General features: G+C 47.0%; 1 protein-coding gene across 3 annotated transcripts in view; it reads right to left on the minus strand.

Annotated features, from left to right (window-relative positions):
- The window catches only part of WDR20 (WD repeat domain 20), a 93,633-nt gene that overhangs the window by 25,903 nt on the left and 51,261 nt on the right, over positions 1–16,469 (minus strand). For all 3 annotated transcript variants that reach the window (XR_011024175.1, XM_068254640.1, XM_068254641.1), the window contains exon 2: positions 7,344–7,526. Coding sequence is in view for 2 of the 3 variants with exons in the window: in XM_068254640.1 (XP_068110741.1) it covers positions 7,344–7,526 (183 nt within the window). In the remaining variant the exon portion in view is untranslated. The remainder of the gene's footprint in view (positions 1–7,343; positions 7,527–16,469) is intronic.

The raw sequence follows: 16,469 nt of genomic DNA on the forward strand, positions 1-16,469 counted from the left end.
CTGGTCGTGAAGTGGTTTTTAACTTCCTGTTTGTGGCACATTAGTACATGGGAGGGGGGAAACTTTTCAAGATAGGTGGTGACCATGGCGGCCATTTTGAATCCAACTTTTATGGCTGTAATTTGCTTATCAGTGAGGTTTACCATTTTCCTGACAAGGTACTGACAAGACAGAAGCTGTCACTTCCATGCCTAGAAATTAACGGTTTCAGGCAGCAAAACATATCAAGTAGTTATTACGGTAATGTTTTGCACTGTACATACATGTGTTTATCTCATGTCCCCTCAGGTACACTTTAACTGGGTAAAATTCCTGCAGGAGCACAGCTATACTGGCTAATAAGCAGGGCTGTGGAGTCGGAGTTGGAGTCGGGGCAATTTTGGGCACCCGGAGTCGGAGTCATGGTTTCAGAAACTGAGGAGTCGGAGTCAGGAGTCGGAGTTGCATGATTTTTGTACAAAATCCACAGCCCTGTTAGGTATTAGACTAAGGAGTCGGAGTCGGAGTCTGAGCAATTTTGGGTACCCGGAGTCTGAGTTGGAGTCGGAAGATTTTTGTACCGACTCCACAGCACTGATAAGTAGTAGGCAGTATAGCTACTGGCTATTGTAGGTTCCAGACTGACAGTATTTTAGCTACTGACTGTCAGTTTGTTGGGTTTATGCAACATGCATTTACCTTTTCTATTCTGGCTGCAAAACAAAAAGTTATTCATTAAAAATGCATTTAAAAATATATACCCCAATACTATTTTTTTACCGCTACACAAAGGAAATAAACATGCTTTTGGGACGTACACACTGTGCATTCTCATCTGCAGGAATCTGTTGGACCTTGCTGACTGCAGCTGCAGATGGAAAAACAGCAGTGACAGATGCAAATCCACCTTGGTATCTTGTAGCATCACCTGCGCCTCTATATACAAAATAGCTGGTAGAGCTTCCCATGCAAAGTCACTGCTACTGCCTGCCAAGCAGAGAGTGCCTGCGCTCCTGAAGGTCACTAGGGGGTCACACTACAATACAAGCTACATAGAACCATTACTGGTGACATCAAGAACACAAAAAAAAAATGGAACTCTTGTATTATACAGTCTATTGATTACATTTCTATTCAGTCCCCTGGTGACATAACCATTTAGGGCAGTGATGGCCAGCTTTGGCACTCCAGCTGTGACAAAACTACAAATGCCATCATGCCTCTGCCTCCCCAAGATATGCTTAGAGCTGTCAGAGTATTGCAAATGCCTCATGGGACTTGTAGACCACAGCTGGAGTGCCAACGTTAGCCATCACTGATTTAGGGTCTCCATGGTTTATCCTGCGACTCCTGAAGCAAGCACTTGGTTTTTATGGGTCAAAAGTCAGACAACCGACAACAGCCAAGCAGGAATCAAAATTTAAAAGCAGCTGCTGCCCTCAAAATGTGAAATCCCAAGTGGCCTAAATGTCAGAATGATTATAGTTGCACTAGTAAAAAAAAAAAAGCCTGCCCATTAAAAAAAATGGGCGCTAGGCTATGGGCAGTCCTCCAGTTGGGGCAAGTCAGCACAGGCGCAATCTGGTCCAGCACTCCCCCTGTGGCCGTGAGCGCTGTGCACCTGCGCAGTAATACTGAGCAGGTGCATAATGCTCCTGGCGATGGGAGCGCGGGCGTGGCCGAGCATGCGCAGTACACCCTAGACCAGAGGACTTTCCGGGTCGAATTGCGGAGGATCCACACGGCACAGGAGGATAGCGAGGGAGCACCAAGTCTGGAAAAACTTACTGTGAAGTTTCTTTTCCTGCTGAATAACTTACCTTGAATGAGAATGGGCATTTTTTAAATAAAAACCTACGGCAGCCTCCGTAGACCATTTAAAGAGACACTGAAGCGAGACTAAATCTCGCTTCAGCTCTCATATATAGCAGGGGCACCCCCAACCCACCCCCCGCAAAAGTTGGTCGGAAAATGGTCGCTGGTAATATTCTTCCTGGAGGCAGGGCTAACGGCTGCAGCCCTGCCTCCAGTCGCATCTATCAGACGCGCATCGCCGCCTCTCCCCCGCCCCTCTCAGTAAAGGAAGACTGAGAGGGGCGGGGAGAGGCGGAGATACGCGCTGACAGATGCGCGTGGGGCAGGGCTGCGGCGGTTAGCCCTGTCCCAACCAGGAAGCGCTCCCCCGCATTACGGAGGGGGTTTGGGGGGACAGGGACCCCCGTTAAGCCGCGGCGTTTTAGCAGTGCCCCTGCTACACGTGCCCCTGCTATATGAGGTCTGAAGCGAGATCTATTCTCGCTTCAGACTCTCTTTAAAGGGACACTTAAGCCAGAAGAAAAAAAAAAATTTAGTTTTACTCACCTGGGGCTTCTACCAGCCCCCTGCAGCAGTCCTGTGCCCTCGCAGCCACTCACTAATCCTCTGGTCCCCCGCTGCCAGCTAGTTTCATTTTTGCCGACAGGCCCGTCAGGACTGGCCACACGTAGCTTTTTCTGCATTCCTAACTGTAATGAGCGCTATGGCGGGCCGCAACGCGTACAAAAATACGCGTTGCCGCATTACGAATGTATAGATATGCGGCAACGCGTATTTTTGTACGTGTTGTGGCCCGCATTACCGCTAATTACAATCGGGAATGCGGAAAAAGCTACGCGTGGCCAGTCCTGACGGGCCTGTCGACAAAAACGAAACTAGCTGGCAGCGGGGGACCAGAGGATTAGTGAGTGGCTGCGAGGGCACAGGACTGCTGCAGGGGGCTGGTAGAAGCCCCAGGAGAGTAAAACCTTTTTTTCTCACTTAAGGTTCACTTTAAGTGTCCCTTTAACATCAGGTCTAAAGCAAAGGCAAGCTATACTTATGCATATAAGTAAAGCTATCAAATAAACTCCAATATTTATTTCCTATGAAGGACGCACGGTTGCAATCAGAAATCTGACAAGTGCTTGTTGGATTTGTTTCGCGGGTCCGCGCACTGCAACGGTGAGGCCAAGTGGACATGGGAAGCCAGAGGCACCACCAACTATTATTGAAGTCGGCTTATGCGGTCATCCCTACCCCTTAGGCCATCACAGCCAAGCTGATCTGTAAAATGGGAAGATATGGTTATTTTATCAAAGGGAAAAAAAACAAAAAAACAAAAACAAAAACACGATTCTATTCTCTGCTCCTGCTTGAGACCAGCTGTCAATTAGCAATATTACAATCTACAAGACAAATGAATTACTGCTTTCTGTGTAAACTTAAAGGACCTCTGTGGCGAAAATCTTAACTGTATAGGTTTACATATATTTTACATTTTAAGTATGTTTCTTTCAGAGTAAAATGAGCCATAAATTACTTGTCTCCTATGTTGCTGTCACTTGCACTAAGTAGTAGAAATCTGACAGAACCAACAGGTTATGGACTAGCCCAGCTCCTCATGGGGGGTTCACAGGGATTGCTTTATTTTCAAAATGCACTTCGTGAATGGCAGTTGCTCCGTCCAACTGCCAAAAAAGTGTATGGTGAGCAGGGAGGCTGGTCAGCATCTTGTATAAATCTTTTATCAGGGAGTGTCTTTATAAAGAATAAAGGCCATGCTGAGAATCCCCTATGAAGAGATGGACTAGCCCAAAACCCATCGGTAATGTCAGATTTCTACTACTTACTGTAAGTGACAGCAACATAGGAGAGAAGTAATTTATGGCTCATTTTACTCTGGAAGAAACATACTTATTTGTATGCATTTTAAATGTTAAGATTTTTTGCGACAGTTCCTCTTTAAAGGCTCATACACACATGCAACTTAAAGTGTACCCGAGACAAAAAGGAGTGAAAACTTTTCTACATACCTAGGACTTCCTCCAGCCCCCTCCAGTCTGATCACTCCCTTGCCTCCGCCTCCTGGATGGTCCTGTAGAAGCCGTTATCTTCGTCCAGTTGGCGCAGCCCGCCCACGCGTGCTTCTCCCTTCCCTGGGAGGGTTCTGCAGCTGTGCAGGAGCGAAAACACTCCAGGCAGCAGGAGCAAGGCAGGCGCGCATGGGCGGTACGCCCGACTGGTTGAAGATAACGAGACTTCTACGAGACCATCCAAAAGGCAGAGGACAGCAGCAACAAGCGATCAGGCCGGACGGGGCTGGAGGAAGTCCCAACGTATGTATAAAACAGGTTTACTTTATTGCACGACCAACTGCACAACGTGATCAGCCGCACGACTTGTTTACACAGCAAATACGTACACGTGCACTGACCAACTAAACCATCAACTCATTTAAATATTGCTTGCAGCAACATGTCCGCATTCAAAAACAGTAAGTCGTACGCATATGGCCAAGCTGCACGATAGTTGGGCAGGTTAAAATCGGGCAAACCGCCTGTTATCAGTTAGACGTCTTGTTTTGCCAGTGTATGCACTTAAGGGAAACCTGAGGTGAAAATAAGCTGAAGAGAAACAATTGTATCTATTCTCCTAACACAAACTGGTAGGAAGTGCATTTTATTGGCCCGGATCCAAACTGCATAGATCTGAATAAATTCTGTACGGAAGTTGGCATTATTTGCTTCTAATGGTGTGTACACACTTGAAAGATTAATGAAAGATCTTAGACCAATTTTACCACCTTCCATGTAGTATGAGAGCCATACTCTACATCAGGGGAAGGGAACCTGTGGCTCGGGAGCCAGATGTGGCTCTTTTGATGGCTACATCTGGCTCACATACAAATCAGTAGGAGTTGATTCACTAAGTTACACTGCTCAAGCAGCACGGCTTAACCACCTTAGCGGTATGGACGAGCTCAGCTCGTCTATTACCGCCAGAGGGTGCCGCTCAGGCCCTGCTGGGCCGATTTTGATCAAATAAAGAGCAGCACACGCAGCCGGCACTTTGCCAGCCGCGTGTGCTGCCCGATCGCCGCGGCGATCCGCCGCGAGCAGCGGCAAAAGAGGGTCCCCCCAGCCGCCTGAGCCCTGTGCAGCCGGAACAAATAGTTCCGGCCAGCGCTAAGGGCTGGATCGGAGGTGGCTGACGTCCATGACGTCACTCCGCTCGTCGCCATGGCGACAGGAGAAGCCAAACACGGAAGGCTGCTCATTGCGGCCTTCCGTGTTACTTTTGGCCGCCGGAGGCGATCAGAAGAACGCCTCCGGAGCGCCATCTAGTGGGCTTTCATGCAGCCAACTTTCAGTTGGCTGCATGAAATAGTTTTTTTTTTATTTAAAAAAAACCCTCATGCAGCTGCCCTGGCGATCTTAATAGAACGCCAGGGTGGTTAATGTGAAAGCGCAAGTAACTTTTTCAAAATAGTAGTGCTTGCTACAGCAGTAGCATGCACTAACTTACTCCCCCCCTCCCCACCCAAACTAACAGCCGCTCCAATTGTTCCACCCTGGACCCTGTCAGGTCCAGTGACTTTGTAGAACGAGATCCTCGCACTTTGATTGGCCAAATAGGCTGCCTGTCACTTGACAGGCAGCCTACTGGGCCGAAGTTTAGGGATCTCGTCCTACAAAGTGAATCAACCCCCAAGTCAGCTAGCTAATTGTACAAGCTGTTAGTCGGCATTTCTCCTGTCTGGCTCTTGGGGAAATTGCTGATGTTGCTGAAACCCAAGAGAAGCTGAAGACGTGTCTGACACTTCCGCTGCCCGGAGGATCAACTGTATACACATAACCATGGCAACAGGGATGTGAGCCCTACTGTCCCAGATTGAAACGTATGGTTCTCACGGAATTAAATTTTAAAATATGTGGCGTTTATGGCTGTCCCAGCCAAAAAGGTTCCTGACTCTACATCAGTCTATTCTATTGAGCTGAACTCCCCATCAGATAAAACTCTTTGCAGGATGCTGCACACAAAGATGCTGTTAACATGCAAAAGATCCGTTCCTGCAAAATGCATTCATAGTCTATGATATCTGCAGATCATCAGACACACCTTGTTTAACAGACATTCATCTGCATATCTGACAATCATCTGCAGATCTGAAGATCCACTCTAGTGGATCTGATCTGCAGATGAATGTCTGTTAATCAAGGTGTGTATGATGATCTGCAGATATAGACTATGAATGCATTTTGCAGGAACGGATCTTTTGAATGTGTACAGCATCTTGCAAAGGTTTTTATCTGATAGGGAGTTCAGCACAATAGAATAGACTGTGTAGAGTATGGCTCTCATACTACATGGAAGGGGGTAAAATTGGTCTAAGATCTTTCATTAATCTTTCAAGTGTGTACACACCATTAGTGAGCATCTCTATTGATGAGCAGGGATGATCAATGAGATGTAAATATTTCCAAGTTTATGCAAATTTATATAGCTTAAAAAATGGATCAATCAAGTCCCACCCGGGTTTAAACGGATTACTCCATTTTCAAGCTGTATATCCTATACAATAAATGCAAGCGTCCCTGCGTCATCCACTGAATGGTTGTGTGCCCCTGGCTTTTTTGTACTGAGCATGTGCGCAGCCAGTTAGGACACAGGGCCGGATCTGACAGTTTGCTGTCTGTGGTTCCCAGAGGTTCTCATTGCATTGTAAGAAATAACAGCTTTTTCCAACTACCAAGCAAGCAGCTCCCCGTGTGCATGTACTTCAAGGACCACTATCGCGAAAAAAGTAGGCAGTTGAAAAATGTGACAGATGACAGGTTTTGGGCCAGTCCATCTTTTTAAGGGGGATTCTCAGGACTTTGTTTTCAACAGCATTTCCTGAACAGCAGTTTAACTGCCAAAATAGCAAGATACCAGCCGGCCTCCCTAATCACTTGCACACTAATTATGTCAGTTAGATTTTGCAACCGTTTTTAAGGGGGATTCTCAAGGCTTTCTTTGTTTTCAACAGCATTTCCTCAACAAGATGGACTGGCCCAAAACCTGTCATCTGCCACATTTTTTAACTGCCTACTTTTTTTGCGATAGCAGTCCTTTCAGACAGTGGTGGGGAATGAGCAAGCGGGACGCATATGTGCGCGCGCGGGGGGGGGGGGGGGGGGGGGTTGCGGCTTTGACCTAGTGCCCGTTTAATGGGCGGGCGTTTTTACTAGTATTTGCATAAACTTGGAAATATCTGCATATCATTGATTACCCCTATTGATGAGGGATACCAGAGGGGTCAGGTTTAAAACTAAGCAATTCAGCAATGCTATTGGTGTGCCTGCACTGAGCGCACAGTATGGTCCTACAGCCAGTAGAGGGAGCATGGAGGAATATCTCTGTGCCATTCCAAGGTATGGAGCACTCAGCTGAGACGAGAGACAATTGGCTAATAACCGTGAATGCATTGGTGGGAACCCACTAACAAAGGCCAGGATGTAAAAGCTGCACTCTGGTGCCACTTGTGGGTGGAGCTGTGCATTACCCCGCACTGATGAGATACTCACCTCCTCGTTAAATAGCTTACTAGTTTCCTTTTTAATGGGGTCTATGAGCTGGACCTGACCGGCGGAGAAGCCGACCAGCAGCGAGACGCTCTCCGCCGTGGCTGTGAGATGGTTGAAGTCATGGCAGGTGGGCTGCGTCCCTTTATAGATCCGCTTATCTATTGGTTTGCTCAAGTCTGCGGCCTGCGGAGACACAAAGACATCGAAGGGTTAACTCCACTTTTGCATGAAAATCTCTACAACATACATCAATCGGTATACGATCCATTATGTAACTGAATGGTATTGAAGTGGGATTCTACCCCTAAAATTAAAATTTCAGTAACTACTCAGGTACACAACATGTGAAAGTAATCCCACACATTGCGTAAAAACGTATACTTTCACAAAGAGCAGTACAAGATAGCTTATCTCTGTCTAATGACAAATCTAAACTTTGCTGGCTGAAGCTCTCTGTGGCATGTGTCTTCACTCTGCCCCTCCTTTTCTACAGAGGCGATTCACCTGTTGTCTTTTCAGCAGAGGGGAGGGAGGAGAGAGTGGAATCAAAACAGAGGCTGCCTTTGCTGAGGGAACAGAGATAAGTTATCTTGTACTGCTCCCTGCAATAAAAGTATATGTTTTTACACACAGAATGTGTGGGAATTAGGCCTGAACGATTTTAGGAAAAAATTGAATTGAGCGATTTCTGTTGCAAAATCACGATTTCGATTCGATTCACGATTTCTTTCAAATTAACTTTGTTCCCCCTCTGTGCCTCTGTCGCCCTGTCTCTTTTTGTGCATCCTCTCTGTCTTTGTGCCCACTTTGTCTCTTTGTCTCTCTCTCTCTCTCTCTGTGTTCCCTTTGTCTTTGTGCTCCCCTTTTTCTGTGTCCCCTCTGTCTTTTTTGTCCCGTGTCTTTTTTTGCCCCCTTGGTGTCTCTCTGTGCCCCCTCTGGGCCTCTCTTTTAGGCCCTTTTTGTCTCTCTGTGCCCGCTCTCTCCCCTAAGCTGCGGCAGTGCTGGACATACCTTCCAGCACGAGCCTAGCGATGCCAGTCTATCCACTTCACGTCCTGCAGGCGCTAATGCACGGCATACTTCCTGTATGTCATGTGACATACAAGAACCAGGAAGTATGCCGTGCACAAGAGCCGGCAGATGGAAAGAGAGGATGGACAGCGTTGGACTCATGCGGAAGGTATGACTGACACTGCGGGCCACATACGCTGGGACTTGGAAGTTTGAAGCAGTGTCTTCAAACTTCCCCCTTGTGGAAATGTCATCGCGATATTCTCCACTTTGACGATTCCGAAATTGTGAAGTTGTTGATCGCAACTTCGGTTTAAATTCGATCTATCTTTCAGGCCTAGTGGGAATGCTTTCAAATGTTTTTATGCAACAGAGTAGTTGCTGAAATCTTGTTTTTGTAGTGCATCATCACATTAAATACAGTAATATCTTTCAGTTTCAATTTACAGGAGAGTTTTGAAAAAACCTGTAGGACACTATTTAGGCTACAGCTTTGGGCTTGGTTAGGAATGCCCAGAAGTCTCTGCTGTCTTGATTGGTTCGCAGGTCTATGCAAATCAGGATGCAACATTTACTACAGTTCCACAAGGAGAAGATAGTCTACTATTTTATGGGAAAGCTGGCCATACGAATGCAGCAGTAAGAGAGATCACTCCCATCTCACAGACGCCGGCTATACACTTTGTACACACAATACAAAGCATGGTCCTGCCTCTTGCACCAACTGCCTGTTAGAACCGCACAAGTGACTAGTAGCCTCCAATGCTCCGCCCTCTGAGAGGCGTGTCAGAGAACAATCAATAATTGGTTAAGCAGCTGTGTGCCATCGTGTCCACAGACAGCTATAAAAACCAGACAGATACTCCAAACTTTTAACTAGTCTATCCAAACCATACTTCACTATTCAAGTTGCCTTTTTCTGTACAAATACCATGCTCAACGGTCCAAGTGTTCTGTTCTATGGAAAAGGAGAGGAAGGGGGACAGTCAGAAGCCCACCACCACCACATGCAGTGAATAGTCATTTGGCGCGTTACTACAGCATAACCAATCATGGACGAGCATTGGGACACACCCACACACGCACAATAGACTCAGTGATCATTTCAGGTGAGCCAAGTTGTGTTTTTTTTCCCCCCATCCCAGATCCGGGTCTTAAGGGAAGTATCAGACCCAGTAGCTCTGCTCCTGCACAGAACACTCCAGCCCAGGTGCGAGTGACTGACATCGGCGCAGACGCAGTAGAGGAGGACTACGCAACGTCGGCCTCTGCAGTGGGCTGGTGGCTGGGAGTGCAGCCTCGGGGAGAGACATATCGGCTGCAAGAGGCTGGAGGAAGCCCTGGGTAAGTAGAGCTTTCCTAGCTTAAAGAGGAACTCCAGTGAAGATAATGTAATAAAAAAAAGTGCTTCATTTTTACAATAATTATGTATAACTGATTTAGTCAGTGTTTGCCCATAGTAAAATCTTTCCTCTCCCTGATTTATATTCTGACATTTATCACATGGTGACATTTTTACTGCTGGTAGGTGATGTAGCTGCTGCATGCTTTTTTGGCAGTTGGAAACAGCTGTAAACAGCCATTTCCCACAATGCAGCAAGGTTCACAGACAGGAAACTGCCAGAAGTACCTACTCAGTTTCTTGTGGGAGGGGTTTCACCACAATATCAGCCACACAGAACCCCCCGATGGTCTGTTTGTGAAAAGGAATAGATTTGAGGCAAAGGGGGTATCAGCTACTGATTGGGACAAAGTTCAATTCTTGGTCGAAGTTTCTCTTTAAATTGGCTGATATTTCCTTTAAAAAAGAGTAACTGTACTGAAAAAAAATAATGAATAAAATTGCTTATTTTTTACAAAATTTATAGATTTAGTCAGTGTCACTTTGCCCATTGTCAAATATTTCCCCACCCCAATTTACATTCTGGAATTTATCACAGGTGGTGCGACATCTTTAGTCCTGTCAGGCGATCTGTACGGAATGTTCATTACTAAAAGTTCTATGCACTGAGGGAGAGATTGCTTGCTTGGCAGTTTGAAATAGCCGTTATTTCCCACAATGCAACAAGGTTTACAGACAGGAAACTGTCAGGACCTTGGTCGTGACATCATACAATGGGAGGGGTTTCCCCACAATATCAGTCATACAGACCTCCCTGATGATCTATTCGAGAAAAAGGAATAGATTTCTCATGGGAAAGGGGGGGGGGGGGGGGTATCTGCTATTGATTGGGATTAAATTCAATCCAGGGTTAAAGTCAGGGCTGTGGAGTCGGTACTAAAATCTTCAGACTCAGTTTATGAAACCACGACTCCGACTCCAGGTGCCCAAAATGGCCCTAACTCCGACTCCTCGGTCTAATACTTAACAGGACTGTGGATTTTGTACAAAAATCATCCGACTCCGACTCCTCAGTTTATAAAATCCATGACTCCAACTCCGACTCTGGGTGCCCAAAATTGCCCCGACTCCAAGTCAGACTCCACAGCCCTGGTTAAAGTTCCTGTTTGTAAACGGCCTGCACTGACGGACGTGTGAAGAGGTAAATGGGAGTGCACATCGGAGCAGTAAAGCAGAAAGGATCATCCCTGAAGTGTAAGCACTGTGTGGTGCGGGCGAGGAACTCTCAGGCCACAGCCAGCGTTGCAGGGTAAGGGGGAGAATAATCAAGAGCGCACACAAGTCACTTTAGTTAGCAGTTTTATGAAGCTTTTGAAAAGCTCTGCCAAGGTCACTGCTGAGATCACGTGAGTATTGCTATGGAGATCCTGCCAGGGGGAAGTGTACAGCTCTACAGGTGAAAGGACGACTCAGAGAGGAAGGCCTGGAAGAGGGCCTGTCATGTGGGGGGGGGGGGGGGGGGCAGCCAGGCAGGTTACAGGAGCCACAACTTAACTGTTTAATGAAACAAAGATTCTAAATACTCTAGTTTTGCTCCAGTTTTTACAGCATCTGCCTCAGGTCTTTAAAAGCTGCATACATGTGCTTAAAGTGGATCTGAACTCGGAACTTCTTCTCTGCTCTAAAAGATAAGCAACAGCATAACATTTAAAGGAAAAACATTTGATACAGCTGATAAAATCCTGCAATAAATCTGCAGTGTCTACAGTGTTAAACAAAACCTTTAACGATAAAAACCTCCCCTGGGGGGGTACTCACCTCAGGTGGGGGAAGCCTCCGGATCCTTTTGAGGCTTCCCCCTCGGTCCCACGGCGGCGGCGAAAATCCTCCAGCAACGGCGGGGATGTAAATATTTACCTCCCCAGCTCCAGCGCAGGCACAGTGTCCGCTCTCTGCATGGAGATAGCCGATCTCCGTCGGGCCGCTCTACTGCATAGGCGCAAGTCTCCTGTGCCTGCCTAGTAGAGCGGACCCGACAGAGATCGGCTATTTTCGCCTATCTGAGAGCCGCAACAGCGCCCCCGCCGGAGCCAGGAAAGGTAAATAAATCAGCGCTTGTCAGGCTTGTCGATGGAGGATTCTGGGACTCTTCAGGGGAGCCAGCGGGGCTTTGCTATAATGACTCAGCTATAATGATACCTGAGCAGAGCCAGCAGGGGGCAGGCTTGGGCTTGAAAAGACAGCACAGAAGACAAGACTCCGCTATAAAGATTCCTGAACAAAGCCAGACTGAATGCTCAGTCAGGGATTTTATCTGGGCTGATAAGAAGCAATCTGAACAGTAAATAAGGAAACAGAGAGCAGGGTAGGTGTTTTCTCTAATGTTCCCACTGATATATATGGTAAAATACATGAGGGTACACTTTAAGTTACCTCCTCTGTAGTTATTTTCACACGCTAGCCTGTCTTTAACTTTAGAATTCTGGCGTTATTTTAAGGATTGAGAATTGAAGAGATAAAGTGAATGGGAAGGGCCGCTCTACACTGCGCATGCGCGAGCGCCCTCTATGACGCACTCGCGCAGTATGGAGCCGCCTGTCTTCGGGAGGACTCGGCTCTCGAAGACTTCCGAAGTCCCTGCGGCGGCGGACGCGAACGGGGGAGCCAGCAGCACTGAGGGCACCGGGAGAGGAGAGGGAAGGCTCATTAGGACCCGAGCCTTCCCTCTCCTTAGGTGAGTATCTGACCTTTTTTTATTTAAATATGGGATCCAATTAGCTTTAAAGACAGAAGAGTTAACTTTAGGTTTGCCTGAGGTAAAATGAATTCTGAATACTACATGCCTCATCACCATGGTGATAACTCTAGAAACGTTATTAAAGACAGGAGATAAGCTTAGTGAATTGAGGACATTGTCACTAATCTCGGTGGACTAGGTTAGTGGTTGGGGGGGGGGTTGGAGGTGTAGAGGAAACTCCACCCCCCCCCCCCCCCCCCCCAAAAAAAAAACTCAGCTTCTCTTCTTTAAAGAGAAACCAATGATTGAATGTCATTCCAAATCAGTAGCCGATACCCCTTTCCCACCAGAAATCTACCTATTTTCAAACAGATCATCGGGGGGGGGGGGGGGGGGGGGGGGAGGGGGGGTTTCTGTATAGTTGATATTGTGGTGTAACCCCTCCCACAGTGTGATGTAATGACCATGGCCCTGACAGTTTGCTGTCTGTGAACCTCATTGCATTGTGGGAAATAACAGTTTTTTCCATCTGCTAAACAATAATAATAATAATTCCTTTTTTTGTATAGCGCCTTTCTCCTGTCGGACTCAAAGCGCTTGCGAGGCAGCCACAAGAGCGCACTCAGTAGGCAGTAGCAGTGTTAGGGAGTCTTGCCCAATGAACTCCTTACTGAATAGGTGCTGGCTTACTGAGTAGGAAGAGCCAGGATCTCCCTCTGTGTATAGAACTCAGTAATGAACATTCCGTAGAGATCACCTGGCAGCACTAAAGATGTCATCACCAGTGATACATTTCAGAAAGTAAATCAGGGAGAGGTAAGATTTTACAATGGCCAAACAATGACTAATCTATAACATGAATATTGTAAAAAAATAAGCAGTTTTATTAAGTATATTAGTTTCACAACCTCCTGAACATACATACATATTTTTTTATACAGTACATACACACAGGATTCTGTAGATCTGAATTTCATTTCCTGCAGATGCCAGCTTGCAGTAATCCCTCGCCAGCACTCGCGGGGCTCTAACCCTCCACAGTGTTAATACTCTGCAAATCTATGGAACAGGCAGGAGAATGATATTCAGACTGGTAGGCTGTAATCGGATTGCAGCCACTGGGGGAGTCGGTGGGGTGCCAACTGTCAGCATTTCTCTGTGTGCAGCTGCCAGCCACTGCAGACTCTCGCCCAGTAACCCAGCGCCTCTCACAAGAACCACACACTGACAGATCATCAATCGCTATTGTTGTGCTCAGACAACAGAGCTTACATCTGTAGACGGATCTCTTGCTGGCCAATTTACAGCTGTAAGCAGGGAGGAGTAGCAGCCACGGAGGCTCCAATTATTTATATAACACCAACATCTTCCGCAGCAATGCACAGAGTATATTGTCTTGTCACTAACTGTCCCTCACAGGGGCTCACAGTCTAGTCCTTATAGTCATAGGTTTATGTATGCATCGTAGTCTAGGGCCAACTTAGAGGGAAGCCAACTAAGATATGTATGTTTTTGGGATGTGGGAGAAAAACGGGGTGCCCGGAGGAAACCCACAGACACGGAGAGAACATACAAACTCCTTGCAGACGTTAATCTAGCTGGGATTCAAACCGGGGACCCAGCGCTGCAAGTCGAGAGTGCTGACCACTACGCCACCGAGCTGCCCACATATTCCCCCATTCGGTCAGCAAGTTCGTACTTATGTCTGTATAGATCAGTGGTCCTCAAACTAAGGCCCACCTTGTTCTGGCAAATCAGATGTCAGAAATAAAGTGACTATAGCGTGCAGAGGTTACAGATCTGGCATGATGGATCATAAAGCGACAGCAACAGCCAAGCACATTGTGTGCCTCCTGACCCCGCCCACCACAAGCTGTTTCACTGCTCCTCCTCCTCCTCCCCACCTCATGGCAATGGTACCGGGCTAGGAAGGCATCTCTATGAGCTCATGCGCAGGACATACGCCCCCTAGGGATCATTACCTACGGGCAACAGTATAAGTGCACATGTATGCAGTTTTACTGAATCAGAAGCAAAAAGGTGCTCACAAATGTCTTATCCGCAAGAATTAAAAAAAATTAGACTATCTCCTTAACCCTCCTGGCGATTGCAAAAATCCGCCAGGGGGCAGCAAACGCGTTTAAATTTTTTTTTTGTCGTGTAGCGAGACAAAGTCTCGCTCCATGATAGCCGCTGAGCCTCCGGCGATCGGAGATCCCGCTCAAAGGGCTTCCCGCCCTGGAGGGCTTCCCCCGTCGCCATGGCGACGGGGCGGGACGACGTCACCGACGTCGTGACGTCAAGGGGGACTCCGATCCACCCCACAGCACTGCCTGGCACTGATTGGCCAGGCAGCGCACGGGGTCTGGGGGCAGGGGGGGGGGGCGGCTGCGGCGTGACGGTTAGCGGCGGATCGGCGGCGATCGGGCACTGCACGCAGCTAGCAAAGTGCAAAAAAAAAAAAAATTATGCAAATCGGCCCAGCGGGGCCTGAGCGGTGCCTCCCGGCGGCATAGCCCGTGCTCAGCACGGGCTTACCGCCAGGGAGGTTAAAGAGCAACTTAAAGGGGAACTGAAGAGAGAGGGATATGGAGGTTGCCATATTTATTTCCTTTTAATCAATACCATGGCATATCAATGCCTGGCAGCCCTGCTGATCCTCTGCCTCTAATAAGATTAGCCATAGCCCCTGAACAAGCATGCAGCAGATCAGGTGTTTCAGACTTTAAAGTCAGATCTGACAAGACTAGCTGCATGCTTGTTTCTGGTGTTATTCAGATACTACTGCAGAGAAATAGACCAGCAGGGCTGCCAGGCAACTGGTATTGTTTAAAAGGAAAGACTCCTAATAGACCTACCGGTAATGGAGTTTCTGATTGTCATCCGGGACAACCTGAGATCCGGTCCCGCCCCGGATCTGTGGAAACACGAATCCAAGAAGATTAAAAGCCCCCGCCCACCCTCCATCCTCAGTGCGTCTGAAAGTATATAAGACTAGAAACACCAAGATGAAGGAAGACATAAAACACCAAAAAAGGTGAATGTAGTAGATCCCAGTGATCTTAACTGTAACAAGAAAGGTGCGCAGTCGAGATAGGGAAAGGGTTATAATGTTTGTCCCGGATGACAATCAGAAACTCCATTACCGGTAGGTCTAATAGGAGTCTTTCTCTAATTGTCATCCGGGACAACCTGAGAGATAAACAAGAAAGTCTTTATAGCAAAAAAAGACTAACCTAGGGAGGGACCACCGCCTGGAGCACCTTTCTGCCAAACGATTGATCTTGTTGAGACAGTACATCCACTCTGTAGTGCTTGATAAAAGTTGATGCACTTGCCCATGTTGCCGCTTGACAAATTTGTTGAATGGTGGCTCCTGCTCTTTCCGCCCAGGATGTAGATAGAGAACGGGTTGAATGAGCCTTAATATTAGGTGGTAAGGGACAATTACTACACTCATATGTTATAGATATGGTCTGTCTAATCCATCTAGCAATGGTCTGTCTGGATGCCTGCTGCCCCTTATTTTTCCCTGAAAATAAGATAAATAGGCTGCTTGACTTTCTAATTTCTCTTGATCTCGAAAGGTATACTAGCAGACATCTCTTTACGTCCAAACAGTGAAATTCTTCCTCCTCCTGTCCCTGAAGGGTTGCCACAAAAGGAAGGAAGAATAATGTCCTGAGACCTATGAAACTCAGAGACTACCTTAGGTAGATAGGCCGGATCAGTCCTGAGCCTGACACTATCAGGGCAAATGATTAGAAAGGGATCTTTGATAGATAACGCCTGTAAATCACTTATACGTCTAGCCGATGTAATTGCGATCAAAAATGCTAATTTCAAGGTAAGGAATTTCATTTCAATCTCTTCAATGGGTTCAAAGGGTGACTTTGTTAAACACTTGAGGACCAGGGATAAATCCCATTGTGGAAATACTTTCTGTCTTACTGGTGTAGACCTCTGTAGTGCTTTGAAGAAATTCTTTACCAACTCTTCCTGCGCTAGATGCCTATCTAATAGTATTGAAAGTGCT

The sequence above is a fragment of the Hyperolius riggenbachi genome, chromosome 9, assembly GCF_040937935.1.
Source record: "Hyperolius riggenbachi isolate aHypRig1 chromosome 9, aHypRig1.pri, whole genome shotgun sequence".
NCBI lineage: Eukaryota > Metazoa > Chordata > Amphibia > Anura > Hyperoliidae > Hyperolius > Hyperolius riggenbachi.